Raw genomic sequence first — 17024 nt, forward strand, 5'->3', positions numbered from 1 at the left:
CAAACTACCACATGGCCTGTTTCTACGACCTAAGCTGGAAGAGGCCTCCAACACTGTGTGCAAGAAGTGAAGGCAGCAGTGTTTGAATAGTACATTTTGCACTGCACGTGGGGCATTTTCACACCATCACAATGAGCATGTATTAAACTGCTGGGACGTAGTATTGGAGCACATTGCTAACTTCCAGCATAGGGCTGGCAATGCATGCAATTTCAAAAAAACAAAAATCCATTGTCATTGAGGAGAAAGGTTAAGTTTTCGAAGGCATCAATGATTAACACTGCCAGACTTACCAGAGTGAACTAATCAGACTCATAACAAAAGCTTAAGAAAATACTGCAATGACAACATTACGTTATTGAACCTAGCTAGGCAACAAGTGTAATATCGTTTTAACGGTGCTGAATCACTTTCTAAAGACATTGTATTGACTAGAGTCAAAACTTGACGAGTCATTCAAGTCATACCATGCAAGTCATTCAAGATGAGAGCAGATTATCTGAACAAGGGCTGCCGCTGTTCAGTATCCTGGACATTGCTTACAACTAATCACAAGTGCATTTGAGCAATGTAACGACACAGGTAAGCATCTTTTCGCAGGCGTATTTGTCATTTCACAGGTCAAAACACTGTATTCCTTAGGTTTCGCTTACCTGTGTTATTGCAGCAGAACCTAAGGTGCAAGATCTGGGATGACACTGCAAAGATCAGACAGTGCACTTTTTTGCCATCAGTGAACAATGCAGTCAAAACTGTTCTGACTTCAAGTTAACAGCCTTTCACAACAGTGCTCATTACGCATGGTATTTCAGATCACATTAAGCAATTTTGCAATCGCTGGGCTTAATCAGAAGCAATTTCACTACTAGCATTCCACATGCTCCTGAGATGAAAAACAGGCCTAAAAAAAAAAACGCTACATTACACAGTCCTTGAGTCATCGTATTAGTCATTTATGACTTGGAACAACCTAAACTGATCTGATAATAAATGGCATTTTGAAAAGAAAACATGGTCATCAATGTCTCAAGACAATGGCACTTGACAATGGCAGATCAGATATTCAAAAACGCGGAAACATGTACAACCTTTGGAGAGCCCTACTACCAAGTGTTAAGGAGAATGCTTGCACATTAAACAACCTCGGTTCAAAGTTCACAAATGAACAGTCACACTGGCATTGAAACTGCTACCTACAAGGAAGATCAACAATCTACAATGCAGACTGTGTCAACAAACTGGGCGGGTTCGATGCCCAAATAAGCAATATGCAGTCGGAGTCACAAGGGGGGAAATTTCAGAAAACATGTGGTGCGGAAATTCAATATCAGAATCCTATATCAAGTACTGTGCCTCGCCTCAGAGTATCTTATACTTACCCAAAACTTATTAGGGGAGAATTGCAATTTATTTTCGACAAACACACATTTTGGTGCAAGTTCGCAAACATCGAAAAAACGTCAGTTTTGTACTTACAGAATAGGAGGTTCAACTCACGGATGAAGCACTGCTTAGCCACCCCCGACCAACAAACCTATGTTCTTATTTTGGATAAACACTAACAGAATGGGCAGAGCAAACAAAGCGACTTGCAATTCTTTTTTTTATAGTATAGAAATGTCTTTAGGCGTTATAAATTTATACATTTGGGTTCACGGTCAGACACTGGAAATTGGGGAAGAGAACAAACTTTTCAATGCAAAGGCTATTTCATACAGTGACAATTTACCATACTGTCCAGCAAAGCAACAGCAGGACACTAGAGGTATGCAACATTTCTTGCAGCCACGCTTTCTGAGGACATGGTAATAAAAAATATGCACACTTTCTTACCACGTGTCTAAACTTGCCTGTGAGGGAAGAAGTGTCTATCAAGGCAAAACATAGTGCATACTATCTCAAAGTAAGCAAACCAGGAGGGATGAAATGCCACATCACTGCAGTTAATGCATGAATTGCATACGCCGCCACTAAGCCTTCTCACGTCAAACATCTGCCTACTACTACAGTCAGCAAAGGTCAGGAAACAATAATATAAAAAAGGTCTATAAACATGGAAATTCATTGGTCTGACCAACTCTGGATCACTGAACACGAATAATGGATCTAAGAAATAACCAGGAACATTTTCTTTTCTTTTTTTTGGGACAGTTGGAGAGAGAGAACAGTGCAATTTTGAAGTCAGCCATGTTAGGACAATTCTCGAGTCAGCCATGTTGGGACAATTCAAGTTGAGAGAGAAGGCCTGCATTTGAAGCTTTTTCCAAGAACTCCATGGTAAAAAAAAAAAAAAACCCCAAAGATACAGAATTTATTTCAACCCCTTTTCTACCAACCCCAACTTACCAACACAGGAGGTTTCATTTTGTTTTATTGCAAAACACAACAGGAATAGCATTTAAAACTGAGATGATTTACATGGCAATGACTACAGTTCCATAAACATGAGCTCTAACCACATTGTATGTAGATACAGGGCTGGAATGACCATATGTTTAATTACTTCACTAAAAACAAAGCATTTACAAGAAATAGAAAAACAATAAAAGAAAAAAAAGGGACGTGTATGCCAGGATATCTGCCATCTATGTGAAACACTTTCAAACCAAGGAAATTTAAGATCTTCATCAAGGCGTCTGCATCCAAACATTTAACAAAGGATTTTGTTTCGACAATGTAGCATTTACTTTATGTCCACTTCACATTACTGGCCCTGTGCAGAAGAAATACATAGAAGATACAATGCATGTTAACAGCAGAACACTGGATTCACCTTCCCCAAAAAAAAATAAAAATAAATTAAAATTAAAAAAAGCCTTTATAGGGAGGAAATTGTAATCATTAGTCATTTTCAAGTATGATGAGCTGCCACTTCCAACAGGTCCCCTGTAAAATCCTGAGGATGGAAGAGGTAAGGACAAGCACCAAATTGAAGTACAGTCACCAATCTTTGATACACAGGGAGTAGTATGAGGGGAGGGGGTGCAGTTAGGAGAATCCGGACAAGACACAGACACCAGAGAGAAGGAAATGGATGTAAAGGGGTGAGGGGATTCTTAGCTGGGGTGTACCTGGGGGGCCTGTGGTGCTGCGCCCATAGCCTGAGGGCTGGCTGTGCCGTAATATGCTGCTTGCTGCCGGTAGTACTCTGCCCAGGCAGCAGTGTAGTCTGGCTGGTTTCCTGGCTGGGAGGCAGCAGCCGGTGCTGCGGCCTGAGGGGCAGCTTGTCCTAGAGATGAGGGGAAGAAGGGGAAAAAAAAAAAAAAAACCCACAAAGTACATTTTAACAAAGGAAAGCTCACTAGTACACTGTGATATCTGCCAACTCGTCCCAACAAGAACATAATAACTTGTTAACTTGGAGGAAAAACTCCTGAGTAACAGTAGAACTTGGGCTGTTTAGTGAAACGGGGGTATCGGATGGCCAATTAAATACTTCCCCATTCAAATCTTTCTGGCGGTTGAATTCGATTTAAACAAAAACCCTCGTTAATGTTAGAAGGGGAACGAACCCGCCACCGTTTCTTTAGGTGGCAGGACAGAAACCTTCTGCATTTCTCTGGGGCAGCTGTGAGAGCAGCTAATCCACCACAGAAGGCTGCAAGGGGAGCACAGCTACCCATTAACAATCATGTAGACCATCAGCATTGTTGTAAACATCACCAACATTATATCAGAGTCCAAATATCGCTACATTAAAAGGAAGACTTGTGATTTTGCAAAAAAAATCAATAGCTGCTCAGTCAATACATGGTGCTAAACTGAGATTGTGTTTACTGAAATCTTACAAAATTCTCATTTTTTACCCAGTTCGTCACCAAAAAACCTGACTGAATCCTACTGAGGTCACTACCCCCTCCCCCCAAAAATAAATAAAATTTTGGCCTTCTCCAACTTCACATCACAGGTAAGTCTTAGTTCTTTGGATTTCCAAATTTGGGGCAGTTGTTTACGTTTACAAACTTAGACCTATTAAATGGAACAATCATGCATTCCTATTTCCGACGCTCGAGTTAACAAGAGTACCAACCTTGTTTCTTATAATACTCCTCCCAGGCTTTCGTGTAGTCTTGGGGCTGCTGGTTCTGTTGACCTAGAAAGAGGACAGTTTCGTTTAGGTTCTTGTTTGTCAACAGAAGAACCTACTCCAGAAATGCAAAAACACTCCAAGTCTATTTTCCTGAAGCCAATGCACCTATAACCAAAATCCAATCCCAACAATATTTAGGTTTTGTTATAAATTTATTCAGCTCAAAATCAGCTGACAAGGTGATGCCTACTATCTAACTTTATACACTTCACATTTATATACTCAAACATTAAATAAAGCAAGCACAACAGGCAGCAGTCACACATTGATGATACATGGTCAAGTGGCAATACTCTGTTTTGAGTATGGACAGGGCCCTGACGTAGTCTATACAATAAGCTACACTTATACTGAGAAAGGTCATTCTGTGTTTCTCAAAAGCTCAGTCCTGGAGAAAGTGTTAGTCTAAACAGCAGAGGCTTGAACATCTTACCAAAATAGTCGCACAGTGAAACAGGTCACTGCAGCCAGCCAACAATACAACACCTCAGCATTTCTTCAAAATGCCTCGGCCAAACCCCTTAAAGGACACCGTTCACTACCCAGTTGCTGTTTAGACTGACTCCTGGTGGTAAGTGTACACTGAAGCTACATTTATATACCCATTTTCTTGTAATATTCCTCCCAGGCCTTGGTGTAATCTGCCTGTCCACTCTGACCTGGAGCCTGCGGGTCACCTGTTAAAAATGGTACAGTGTGATTGGTCACCATTCTCTTCAAAAGTAATGGCAGCATCTCCTCCACCTGCCGAGGTCAAACGATCAACCTTGGAACAGTGGAGGGGACACTATCCTGTCCCTGGGGTTAAAAAAAAAAGAAAAACTTAAAAAATAAAATAAAAAATAATATTCTCCACTATAGCAAATTATAACAGAAAACAAACTGATCACTGGCCAGCTACAAACCAGCAAGCACAAACGAGCACAGGACACTGCTACAGCAAAGTTGTTAAACTAGACTGCTCTAGACTGTCTTAAGATTTTTAGTTTCTTCTAGAAGAGACTAGGGCTGCATGATATTGGGAAAAAACTCACATTGCGATAATTTTTTTTTTTTGCGGAATGAAAAAATACAGGAATTTTCACCAGAATGACTTGAACAGCTCAATTTGGAAAGAACTGACCATTCTATGGGGTGATTTTGTAGCGGAATTGTTGGGAAACTGTGAAAAGTGAGCGGTGCCTTTTTTCGCCATTCGTAAGGGAAGAGATGGAGCCAGACAGATGACAGGGAACGACGGCCAAGAATAGTGATGCATGGATCGGTTCTGATGTCATCCGAATCCACATGTACGCATCATCCACCTGCCACTATCCGAACTTATTATTTTCTCCGATTTAGAGACCCACACCCAATCACACATTACCATTATTTCCCGGTGGGATATACATGCAAGCATGATGATAGTAACATATTACACTATGTTCGAAGTACCAGTTTTGTGACCATCATATACATGCAGCGCTTTGCAGCTGTTGCATGACATACCCAGTACATGACTCATCCCACACGGAAATTTTCTGCCCTTCGTTTTTAATTCTCCTTTATTAATTTTATATCTCAGTTCTTTTTTTTGTGCCCCCATTGCACATTCTGTGATGTGACTATTGCGCATGTGCACATCCTGATGACGATGCTGGAGCAACATATCGTACAGCCCTAGAGACTACATATAGACCGTCGGAGAGAGGCCATGGTTACCTTGGCCGTTGGTCTGTGTCGTCCCAGGGGCTCCGCTGGTGGGGGTCATAGGAGCCTGAGGCTGCTGGCTATACTGGGAATAGTAGGCTGCCCAAGCTGCAGCATTGGCATCAGCTGCTGCTTTGTCTGCACATGAAACCACCAACCATAAGCAGAGTTTAGATTACAACAGCCAACTTACATCATATGAATGTAACTATACTATCTGTTTTGCATACCTCTCATTTACCCCAACAGGAGGGGCAGTCTTAAGTGAAAGGAAGTCTTGGTTTTGTTTTTTGTTGTTTTTTTGTTTTTTTTACTTCCACATTATGCCTTGATTTGCTTTTGTTTCAAACTCTATATGAATTCAAGTGTCCCTCTTCTCATGGCAGCTACTTACTGGGATCAGGCTGGCCCTGCTGCCAGTGTGGGAAGCCATTGCCCCATCCCTGAGGCTGGTAAGGCGCAGGAGGACCACTATGACGACACAAGGGAGAAACAACTTTATACACTGCTCCACCCCATTCAAAGAAATGACAACACAGAATGAAAAAAAGAATAGCTGTACTTACTGTGGACCTGGAGGTCCCTGGTTATATGGTCCAGGATTGTAGGGGCCCATAGGAGCCCCAGGGGGTCCAGGGGGCCCAGGAGGGCCATGTGGGCCCGGACCTCCATGTGGACCAGGTGGGCCATGGGGGCCTCCCATTGGAGTAACTGGTCCCTGAAAGAGCAACAGATTGGGTATAATATTCATATTCTATATTTCTGTTAAATTTGAGTTCGCAGAACAATATGATCCCTCCTCTAGTTTATCCCTAGAGAGCTCCTAGCTGGTAAACTCCACTGAAATAATCTGCCTGTTTGCCATTACTAAAACACTGAGCGCCTTACTCCAATCTTCTCCTCTACCAGCTGCCTGGCGTAGTCTATCTGCTGAGGTGAGCCACGGACAGTGAACATCTTGATGTTGGGGTCAGCATTGGGTGGAGGGTTCCTCTGCAGCTCAATCCTAGCACCAGACTGTTGACTGATGCCTTTGATCGTCTCACCCCCTGGAGTGTTCAAAATTAAACATTAGCTCAAGCAAAAAAATACTTCCCCTTGCTGGCCAACAACAATTACTAAGCTTTAAAACACACTGCACTAGGAGAACAAGTTGAAATCACTGCAGCTCCAACAAGGCAATAACCAATTTAGGAAGCCCAATGGGAAAAACAACACTGCCAAATGAGAATGTGAAAGTACTCTTGTGGCTATGGAAGACTGAGGTATCTTGAGCAAAGCAAGCAGCGCCATAAAAAACATAATAAATAAATAAATAATAAAAATGTTTTTTTTAAATGGATAAACAGAAATGTTCTTGTGACTTTGGAATAACTTTGGAAGAAAACACCACCAATAAAATGAATCAAATTATCCTGTTGACATCCAAGACTTTTATTCTAACAAATAGATTAAATCTTATTCTAAAAAAAAAGTTAAGGTTGAAGCAAATATAAACATTAAGGAAAACGGAGAAGAGGTCTTTCTAAATAGAACCCTGCTCTAAAGACACCATGATACTACTTACCTTTTCCAATGATAAGCCCTGTCTTCATGGTTGGGACAGTAAAGGTGAATTCCTGGAGACCACCAGGAGGGCCCATGTTCCAGTTGCCCTGCCCACGACCCCGGCCTCTGCCTCCTCCATGGCCCGGGGGCCCACCAGCCTGGACACTCCTAAGCAAGTCAGAGATGATCTCTGCTGCATGCTGGGCCTGGTCGGGAGGACCCATGATCTGGGCTATCCGCTCTGGTGTGGTGCCATCATCTTGAGGGAGAAACAATTTCTGATTCAATTCAAATACATAATTTAGATTTCTCTACAAAAATGTATCAGGGAATTTGCCAACATGTGGGTCTGTTCGGATGTACATTATATCAAGCATTAAAACCTGTCCTGACATTTTATCACTTGAGGAGGGGAGGTAAAATCCAGTTGTTATTGTATTGGAGTTGCCCTCATTTCTCAACAAATGACAGAACAGACAAAGTTACTGACAGAATGCAGACTATGACAAGCGTCTTCAAACTTCTTTTTACACACACGCGCGCGCGCGCGCACACACACACACACACACACACACACACACTTCTGTGGCGTACAACTAACACTTGGCAATCTTTCATCTGAAAAGTGGACATGGCTTCAGACACACTGATCTCAGGGTTCGGCCAGTAGCACTCACCCTGCTTAAACTGGATCCTAACTCCTGTGTCACTCTGGATTTTCTTGATCATCTCGCCATTCCTCCCAATGACAATTCCCACTGCAAACCTGGGGACAGGGACCTAGAGATGGGTGAGAAGATGCATAACAAACCATTTCAACACCCACCCACAAAGAAATAAAAGACTAAAAATCAAGATATGTGATCAAGTTACTCACATCCAAGCTGTCTCCTCCCATCCTAGAACCATATTCTCCCCTCTGCTCCCTGAATCCCTGGTCTCGGATGAGCTCCATCACCATTTCTTTGGCTTGCTAGAAAAAAAGGAGAGAGAAAACTCATTTGTCTTACACTTATGCTTATTGTGAAAAACAGAGAAGTGAACCCACCCAATGAATTGGTCATAATAGTTGTAACCAAAAGTAGTCCCGTTTTTAATTTTGAAAAAAAATCTTAAAACCTAAAAAATACGTTTTATTTGCAAAAATCAACATAATGTGGGCCAAACCTTTCTACAAGCTTTCATGCAGCACCAATTAATAGGGAACCACTCACCTGAACTTTGAAGGGTTCTCCTGAAATACGGAGAGGTTTGTCAGCACCTGTGTTCTGTGGTCCTTCCTGGATCATGACCATCTTCACTCCAGCTCGTTCCTAGAGACAGGGAGGTTAAATGAATCTAGTACTACTACTCTTGGCTGCTCCTATTAGGGGTTGCCACAGTGGATTATCAGTTAAATGATGGGGGTTAACACTAGGACGATAGGGATTTCACTCCTACCTAAAATTACCGTGGGCTGTCAAAATGACCGCTGGCTTTGAAACTCTATTCTATCAAGATAAATACCCAGTTGAGATATTAATGCACTGCATATGTTAGTATGTCTGTTAGGAAACGACAGACACAAAAATTAACATTTTAACAACTTTAATACTATTTTTCAAACAATTTAAAATTGCTGCTGTCCAACGCCTGAAAATACTGCAATGTGTCGGCGGTAGTCATGGTGCATCTGTACCCAGACATGTTGGCAATAATCAAAACTCACTGGAGAATGCTAGTGTTTCTAGGACAGAGCAATGAACTTCGCAAAGGAAATAATGCGACCAACACACGTCGTAAATAGTGATAAGACATGCATGACCACATGCAAATTACAAGTGGTCTTTTTGATGGCTCATGGTCGTTTAGGTAGATCGTTTAGGTAGAAAAAAGAAGATGCTATCATAACAATTTTTTGCAAATTATCTAAAACTCATATTAATGCAAATATATGCAATTTTAGCGAGCATTCACAGAGCGGCCGGTCTGTACCCCCCCCCCCCGCAAAGTTATTAAACTTCTAAAACCCAAAAACGTCAAAATAACGGCCTCGGTCGTTCTAGTGTTAAAGGAAGGATAAGGGATTATGGGAGGTTAATTGAATAATAACAAATAAAACCCTACCCCGTCAATACAATTCTTATCACGACAGCCTGTCACCCCTTTTTAAAAAGGTACAATACGCAAGTTCATCTATCCAAAGGAATTGAATCAAGTGCAACTGGACTTGGTTATATATCCGTGAAGACGTTTCGCCTCTCATCCAAGAGGCTTCATCAGTTTGTGCCTTTCTGACTAGACCAAGCTAGTCTGACTGGCTGCCTCTTTTGGAGTCGTTATCAGAGCTATTGATGTCAATGGCTCTTTTGTGTTCCGATGTTTAGCAACGACAGCCGTTGGAGGTGTTAGTTTCGACTTCGTTAGTGCTCCATTCAGTGGTCATGAGGCGTTGGAGCCGTTAGTGACCGACTGTTGTTCTTGGAGGCTAAGCTATTGAGTCTCCTGGGTAGAGATGAAAGGACGGCATTGTAAGTGGGAGATAGGTGGTGTCGCAGACCTCCTCCTCTGTTGAGGGATGGTTTTTCCAGTTTCGCATAGATGGCTTCCTTCTCCTACCCAGGAGACTCAATAGCCCGTCAGACTAGCTTGGTCTAGTCAGAAAGGCACGAACTGATGAAGCCTCTTGGATGAGAGGCGAAACATCTTCACAAATATATAACCAAGTCCAGTTGCACTTGATTCAATTCCTTTGGATAACTATGACCTGGATGAATGAGAACTTTCACAGACATGTAAGTTCATCTACTTCAAAAATAACATCCCCCAGAGTTATATAAATAAGCTAATCAAAGTATTGCCCCCCATCTAACTTTTAAGTTAAAAAAATGGTTGATGGTCCCACTAATTCCATTATACCGTGATCTGGATTCAAACAATAACAGGTCCTACGAGGGAATATAGAACTTTGCAAGCAATTAATTTTTTTAGTTTGAATGGATCCAAATTTAATGGGCTGCTAAGGCAGACATTCACATGTGCACATGGACCTTCTGTTGTGAATCCTGAGTCCTGTGGCTGTGTTATTTTTGTCATAAGTAGACACTAGGGCTGAACGATTAATCGAATCCAAACAGACATGGCAATGTAATTTAATGCCATTTTCAAATGGCAAAGGCTGCTATTAAGAAAAAAAAAAAAGAGGTTTTTATTAAAAGTTACACAATCAGAGGGTCAGAAACACGTGGCCATGTGGGGTTCACGTACACACGCTACTCTACGCTCACGTGACATGCCAGTGAGAAAAGTAAATGAAGAAAACAACTTGCCACACTACACTTTTATTCTAGCAGTGATGTTACTATCTTGTGAAAATGGCCTCAGCAGAACCAAACACTTAGCGTGTTTTCACATATACTTCTTTAAACGAACCAAACTCATCCTCTTAAAAGTGGACCAAAACGTAGACCAACAGAAAAGGGACTCGGTTCTCCTTGCGTTCACATCGTCAGTTCATTGGAAAGAGGACTCAGTTCTCTTTCTGGTCCACTTCAGCGCTGAAGGGGCCTCAGTCCTTTCTGTTCACACTACTATTTACTCTGGAGCTCAGACCCTTTTCTCATTTTATCGCGTGTGGTCAAGTACTTTTGACATAGTTTTTTACTTTGACGTGGCACTGCAGTGCAGTCCTATCGAGGCCCCTTGCTTTCATAACGACTGCAAATTGGAGGAAAACCTTGTCATTTCTGTGCGTTGTGGACAGTTGTCGTTTGATTTGTTCTTCATTCCATATCTGGAGTAGTGCAGTAGTTTTGTCCTCAGACCAAACTACTCCTTGTCCACTAGTCTTGCTTGCGGCCATGACTCCGCATCATTTTTTTCGAGCGTCCCAGTTCTGTCTACAGCAAGCCTAGAGGGCGAAAATACAATAGCAAAGGGCGAAGCGAACTGAGAGCGCTTTGTGTTCACAATGCACAGATTAAGTGAACCGATTTGCGGATCAAAATCGAATCGAACTCGTGGTCCGAGTTCGGTTCAATTCAGAGGGATCTGAATTCGTTTGGAGTGTTCACACACACGCAAAAAATGCTGACTAATCGCTGAGTTCATTTGGAGGGCTGAAACGGACCAAGTGTGAAAACACCCTTAAAAGGTGTTCCACAAGCCATAAGTTTCCCCCCTCAGAACGTCCGTTTAGCGCTGGAGGGAGTATAGTAACTTGTGAAAATACAGTTCATCCTTAAAACCATGGTTTTCCTGGCCATGAATCTGTGAGGTACTGAAAACGACACAGTAGGATGACATAGTGGCTGGCAGAGCCATACTACTGACTGGATATCAGTTAAAATTGATAATTATTGAATACTTATATTAATGTTCAGTGTTTCATTTTAGATTTTATTAAAAAGTGCAATCCAAGTGTTTACTTATTACATGTTTATTACAACAACTTTGATTTATCAAATAATTTTTAGAGTGGTAGAGCCACAGATTTGCTTTTTTATATATATTTTTCTGCACTTTAGTTTGTGTGATTTGTTACTGTTACTGACTGAAAATCAGTAAGATTCGTAGTTATTTTCATATTAATGTTCATACTGTAAAATTATTTATTGCTGTGTTTAGTGGATAACAGTGGATAATGAACTTCGGGGGGAAATTTTTTCTTATATCTTGAACTGAAGATTACACAGAAAAGGAACTCACTTGAAGGCTCTTGATTGTCTCTCCTCCCTTGCCGATGACCAGGCCTGCTTTAGAGGCTGGAACCATGATTTCCTGAACAGTCATGCCTGGGCCGTCGTTATGGTGGAATGCTGGTGTTGGCCGTCCCTTCTCAACAATCTCTGTGAGGAGCCTCTTTGCAGTCCTGATTGATCGAAGAAGCAAAAAAAAAAAAAAAAGAAAGAAAAGAAAAAAAAGCCGTCACCATTCTACATTCTATCAACAAAATTTCTGTGGAATAATTAATTCTAAAAAAATGAGGTTGGTAACTTACAGGATGGCATCTGGTGATCCTGTTAATGTCACAGACCTTTCAGGCATACCGCCACTGTCTACATCGTACAAAGAAAATATGCAATCAAAACCTCATCACCATGACAGCATTTCACATTATCAAGCAAGAAAATAGTGCATCTAATCTTACCAGGGGCAATCTGTATTTTGCACCCAGACTCTTGCTGCATGCGAGATATCTGCTCTCCGCCTCTTCCAATAACTGGCAAGAAATTAGGCATATAAAGGTTGTATCCAAACACCACTATGATTGTGCAAACAGCTGCTATGAAGAATTTTTCTTCACAGATGGAAACATAAAACCAACTCACTGAATCCAACCATTCCATCAGGAACCTTGAACTCCTCTGACGCTGACCTATGAATGACAAAAGAAACAAGCATTGGCATAGGCTCTGTACAGGTCTGCAAAACTAATTAATTTAATGACAAAAATCATTTAAGTCTGAATATCTACCTTGGTGGACCACCCATTCCTCCCATGCCTGCGGAAAAGGCTGCAGAGAACACAGGACAGTTAGAAATGTGCAGAGAAGTCTTCACAGGCCAGTTATTAAACCATTCTAAGAACTGTTCAATCAACTGGAATAAGACAAGCAGCTTATCTTTAATACTTACGGTCACTTGGAGCTACTTTCTTTGTCTCTGGTTGATCTGTGAACATAGAAGCAGCAAGCATTAGTCTTCATGGAAGTACCTGTTATCATGTTACTGACCTTACCGGCCTCTCAGAGCTGGAACTGAGGGTTTGCATTTCTCTAGGGAAAAAAGTGGCTTTTCAGCATAGCCTAAAATGTACACTGTTAGAACAAAGTAACAAGGGAAATGTTTTACAGAATGGGGGCAAGCTTTGCCTTATATGCTCATTGGTAGCACAAGGTCAAGAAATTAGATTTAAACTCTGCAGGCATTATAGCCAATGACTGTGCAAAAAATATGAGTCAACCTCACACATATACATTTCAATGTAGCATTAAATGTCCTAACATCTCAAAGACCTTGGTTACATCTAACTTTACAGACACATGGGGGGGGGGAGATGGCGATCATTACTCTTATCAGATCAAACCTGTGTATTATATGGTATTTGTAATTCTCCTACTCATCGACATATACACTACCTTAGCTGCTAAAATATACAACCAAGTACACTTTGTGGGGCTTGCATTGAATCGATTTGAGCCACTGACCTAGATTGAGGTTAGGCATGGGAAAATACCCACCAGCATCTTCCAAGGGCCTTTTCTGGCCTCCGTAGTTGAATTCGTTGGTTGTAGGTGCCGCAACGCCATCGCCTCCAATCTTGGCTGCGATCTGAAGACATCGAGAGAAAAACATTAATTAACATTTCATACAGGGGACTCTGGCGGTTCGGGTTTTAAACACTTCGACGCGATAATCCGCGGGCCGCGGCCTACACGCTGGTCCGGAAATTGGCACCAACAAAGAAACGTTTTAACTTCCAGTTGAGTTAGCAGGCTGACGGTCACAAATCCACTCGTCGATTTCTTAACCCATCAAACCGTGCTACCTTGACTCTACCCGAGAAATCTAGTTCATCGCCCGCATCTAAACACTAGTTAAACCCGACCAGCGTTAAAACGCACCGTTGAAATTAAAATCCCCGTCCGGCGCGTTCACATTTCGGCTGTGGCGTAGCTACACATGCTAAGCTAACAGTCGTCCATGCAGCGGGGGGGGGACATCGCCCGGCGTGGTGACTCGTACAGCGGGCAAAATTCACCGTGGATTGCCGATTTTCGACCACAAATGACTGCTGAACATAGACGCGAATCCTACCTGTCGCGCTCGTTGAAGCGCGTCTTTAAAGGCGTCATTCATTCCGCCGCCGGCATTAGAGGACGGTGGCGCCACGTTACTGTAGTCTGCCATCTCTTCTGTTCTTCTCCCGTCGAACTTAAGGAACAAGATGGCCGTTCTTCCCCGGATGTGTCGCGCGCTTCCCCGGAAGTCTCGCAGAGGTCTGCGGAACCTTATGTTTCTCCCTCCAACCCCATTCCGCGAAGTCCCGCCCCAACTCTGCCTCTGATTGGCTAGCACCCGTTGCCTCCGTTGGTTAGGTTGAATTTATTTGTATGTAGCCCATTATCACAAATTACAAATGTGCTTCCGCGGGCCTTACAGCAGTACCACAACCTGTCCTTAGACCCTCACACCAGATAAGGAACTACTTTCTCAGTGTTGTTCTTTGATTGCATAAACCCAGCAACCCCCCACTGCTTTCTTACCTTCTGGCAGTGTGGTCAGTGTGAAAGTATAATTTTCCATAAGAGAATCCATTTCCTCCTTCATAGCACCAGCCTGTAGAGGAGCTCAAGCAGCAGTCGTGACAACTTTCTCTTTCGGCTACACAACGTGCACCATTTATTCCTTCCACCATTACAACAACAACAAAACCCCCCGCAGCGGAAGTGTATCACTGCAAACCGGAACTGAGAAAACAGCAGCTGTAAACCAATGTTCTACTGGCTCAATAATGGGAATTATGTAGCCCCATAACCACTACACACGTCCCCCCAGAATTCGCCTTAATACGAAAAGTCAGTGTGGCAAGGGGGGCGGATCTCTCTGCCCCAACGGCTCCGCTGAACAGGAGCTGGGGGCTGGTTAACCGCAGGCAAAGCAGCAGAGTCCTCACAGCTGGACCGGGGAAAGGGAGAGGCTGGGGAAGCAGGGGGCGGCTCGCCGGGGGAGGGGGGCAGGGGGCGGCTCGCCGGGGGAGGGGGGCAGGGCCGGGGGGCGCCCCTGCCATGGGGGCAGAGCAAGACCAACAGGGCGGTCTAAGTCCAGGTGAGCAGGCTTGAGGCGGTCCACAGAAACCCGCTCCAGCGTGCTGCCAACCTCCACCACAAAGTGCTTATCTCCAGTGTCCCGTACCCGAAATGGGCCGTCGTAGGGTGGCTGCAGGGGACCGCGGTGCGCGTCGTGACGGATGAAAACATATTCCGCCGACCGCAGCTCCGCGGGGACATAGGACTGAGAGCCGCCATGCTGAGAAGTGGGGACCGGTGCAAAAGCCCTGGTTTCCTCCTGCAGCGCAGTCCGTTGGCAGCTGGCGGACCAGGGAGCTGTGGCGGTGGGAAGGAAATCCCCCGGGACCCGAAGTGGCTGTCCGTAGACCAGTTCGGCGGATGAGGACTGGAGGTCTTCCTTGGGGGCCGTCCTGAGCCCAAGCATGACCCAAGGCAGTTTGTTGACCCAGCGGTCGTCCTTGAGGGTAGCCCGCAATGCGGCCTTCATCGGCCTTAACGCCACTTTTTGTGACAAATTTGACCAGCCTATTTTTTAGGACCTTCCCAGTGTCCCTTTTCACCCCATGAATCTAACTTTTTCTTGTCTTGCTTGTATGCATAGCACACGTCACAGTTTAGTTTCGACTTATCATAATTTCCCTTCATTTTCATTCCCTCTACAGTGTTCAGATAGTAAAGTCTGTTGTACTGTTTGATGTCAAACCTGGTGCCATCCTTGTGGATGAGGTGGTTGTGTCCTTCCCGAAAGTTATCTGCAGCTCCGTTGCCCGTCGCTGCTTTAACAGAGAAAATGTCTTGTGGATATGATGGACCCTCACTGTCCAGCAGGCAGACCTCCGCTTCACCTCTCTTCAGCGCAACGCCGCTTGTTTTCGTCCAGTCAGCCAACTCCAAAACGTGTCTCTGGCTGGAATCTGTCATCAAAACCTAAACTTTCCTTGTCTACAAACTTATGGTGGTTCACAAGTAAGACGCTAAAAAAAGAATGGACACTTTCCAGCAAATAACTGCCAAAAAACAAACAAACTGTGGCCTCAGAAACCACTCTGCATGTGTGACACAAGACAAGATTCAACCCATGTGCATAACAATGTACATATATTGCTTCAGGGTGCTGCTTTCGAAAATGGACTTGCACACCCCCAACTGCCCCACTCATGACTGCTGCCCCGTTGTAAGTTTGTGCCACACACTTCAACTGATTGATTCCTTTCTCTACCAGTTGATTCTCAAATGCAGCAGTTATTGATGTAGCACCAAAATGTGTCATCTCTGTAAGGGCTAGGAATCTCTCCCTCGCTGTGCCATCCATAGAAACATACCTCACACACAGTGCCAACTGTTCCGTCTTGTCATCTCTGGCTTCATAAGCCATAACGGCATACATCTTTGATTCCCTCATCTCTCTGACAATAGTTGCAGTTACCTCTTGGGAACAACGTTCTCTCATCTCATTCTGACTGGCGGACGAGAGGTAGGTGCTGTTTGATGGGGGTGCATAGAAAGGATCAAACTGTCTCAAAAGTGTCATGAACTCCAGGAAATTGCCTTTATTTTGGCTTTCAGCCGTTTCGTCATGACCTCGAAATGGTATCCCTTGCTCCCCCAACATGCAAGTCACCGCCACAACACGTTGCAGGTACTCCCTACTTTCAATAATTTCAGTGGAACTCGTTGTCTCTATCTGCTGTACAACACTGCCTTGTGATAGACTTGCTTTGTAGCCATTCCAGCAAGCTACACTGTCCTTGTGTGATTGGGTGGTTTCATGCTTTTGAAACATGCTCAGTGCTTTTCTCCGATTCTTAACTCCACCATTCACAAATACCCCCTTTTTAGGATTTTCTACCAAATACCTGGCAAGCGAAGCAGAAAGCATCTTTTCCTACAGGAGTATTCCAGCCATTTAAAACTGTGAAACCAGT

General features: G+C 43.5%; 1 protein-coding gene across 6 annotated transcripts; it reads right to left on the reverse strand.

Annotated features, from left to right (window-relative positions):
* Positions 1–2353: 2353 nt before the first annotated feature.
* fubp1 (far upstream element (FUSE) binding protein 1) lies at positions 2354–14290 on the reverse strand. 6 transcript variants are annotated; one of them, XM_056292785.1, is made up of 20 exons: positions 14126–14290; positions 13516–13639; positions 12944–12979; positions 12783–12822; positions 12637–12683; positions 12456–12527; positions 12306–12363; positions 12014–12176; positions 8542–8640; positions 8205–8300; positions 8005–8107; positions 7347–7586; positions 6668–6828; positions 6346–6497; positions 6172–6250; positions 5792–5921; positions 4693–4767; positions 4031–4093; positions 3072–3229; positions 2354–2713 (listed from the first exon to the last, which is right to left on the reverse strand). In XM_056292785.1, the coding sequence occupies exons 1-20, from the start codon at positions 14216–14218 to the stop codon at positions 2705–2707; spliced, it is 1998 nt and encodes a 665-aa protein (XP_056148760.1). In that variant the 5' UTR covers positions 14219–14290; the 3' UTR covers positions 2354–2704. The 6 variants fall into 6 exon arrangements, with proteins under 6 accessions (XP_056148760.1, XP_056148762.1, XP_056148761.1 ...); XM_056292787.1 differs by having other exon boundaries at positions 13549–13639; positions 14126–14289; XM_056292786.1 differs by having other exon boundaries at positions 5792–5917; positions 6174–6250; positions 14126–14289.
* Positions 14291–17024: the final 2734 nt, after the last annotated feature.

The sequence above is a fragment of the Lampris incognitus genome, chromosome 14 (assembly GCF_029633865.1).
Source record: "Lampris incognitus isolate fLamInc1 chromosome 14, fLamInc1.hap2, whole genome shotgun sequence".
NCBI classification, from domain to species: domain Eukaryota; kingdom Metazoa; phylum Chordata; class Actinopteri; order Lampriformes; family Lampridae; genus Lampris; species Lampris incognitus.

Bases quoted from the DNA above. Each gene is read 5' to 3' on its own strand.
- fubp1 (XM_056292785.1), bottom strand. From the start codon at position 14,218: ATGGCAGACTACAGTAACGTGGCGCCACCGTCCTCTAATGCCGGCGGC. The intron at 13,640-14,125 runs GTAGGATTCGCG...CGATGTCTTCAG, and splicing joins CGCTTCAACGAGCGCGACAG to ATCGCAGCCAAGATTGGAGG. The intron at 12,528-12,636 runs GTGAGTTGGTTT...ATTTCTTGCCAG, and splicing joins TGATGGAATGGTTGGATTCA to TTATTGGAAGAGGCGGAGAG.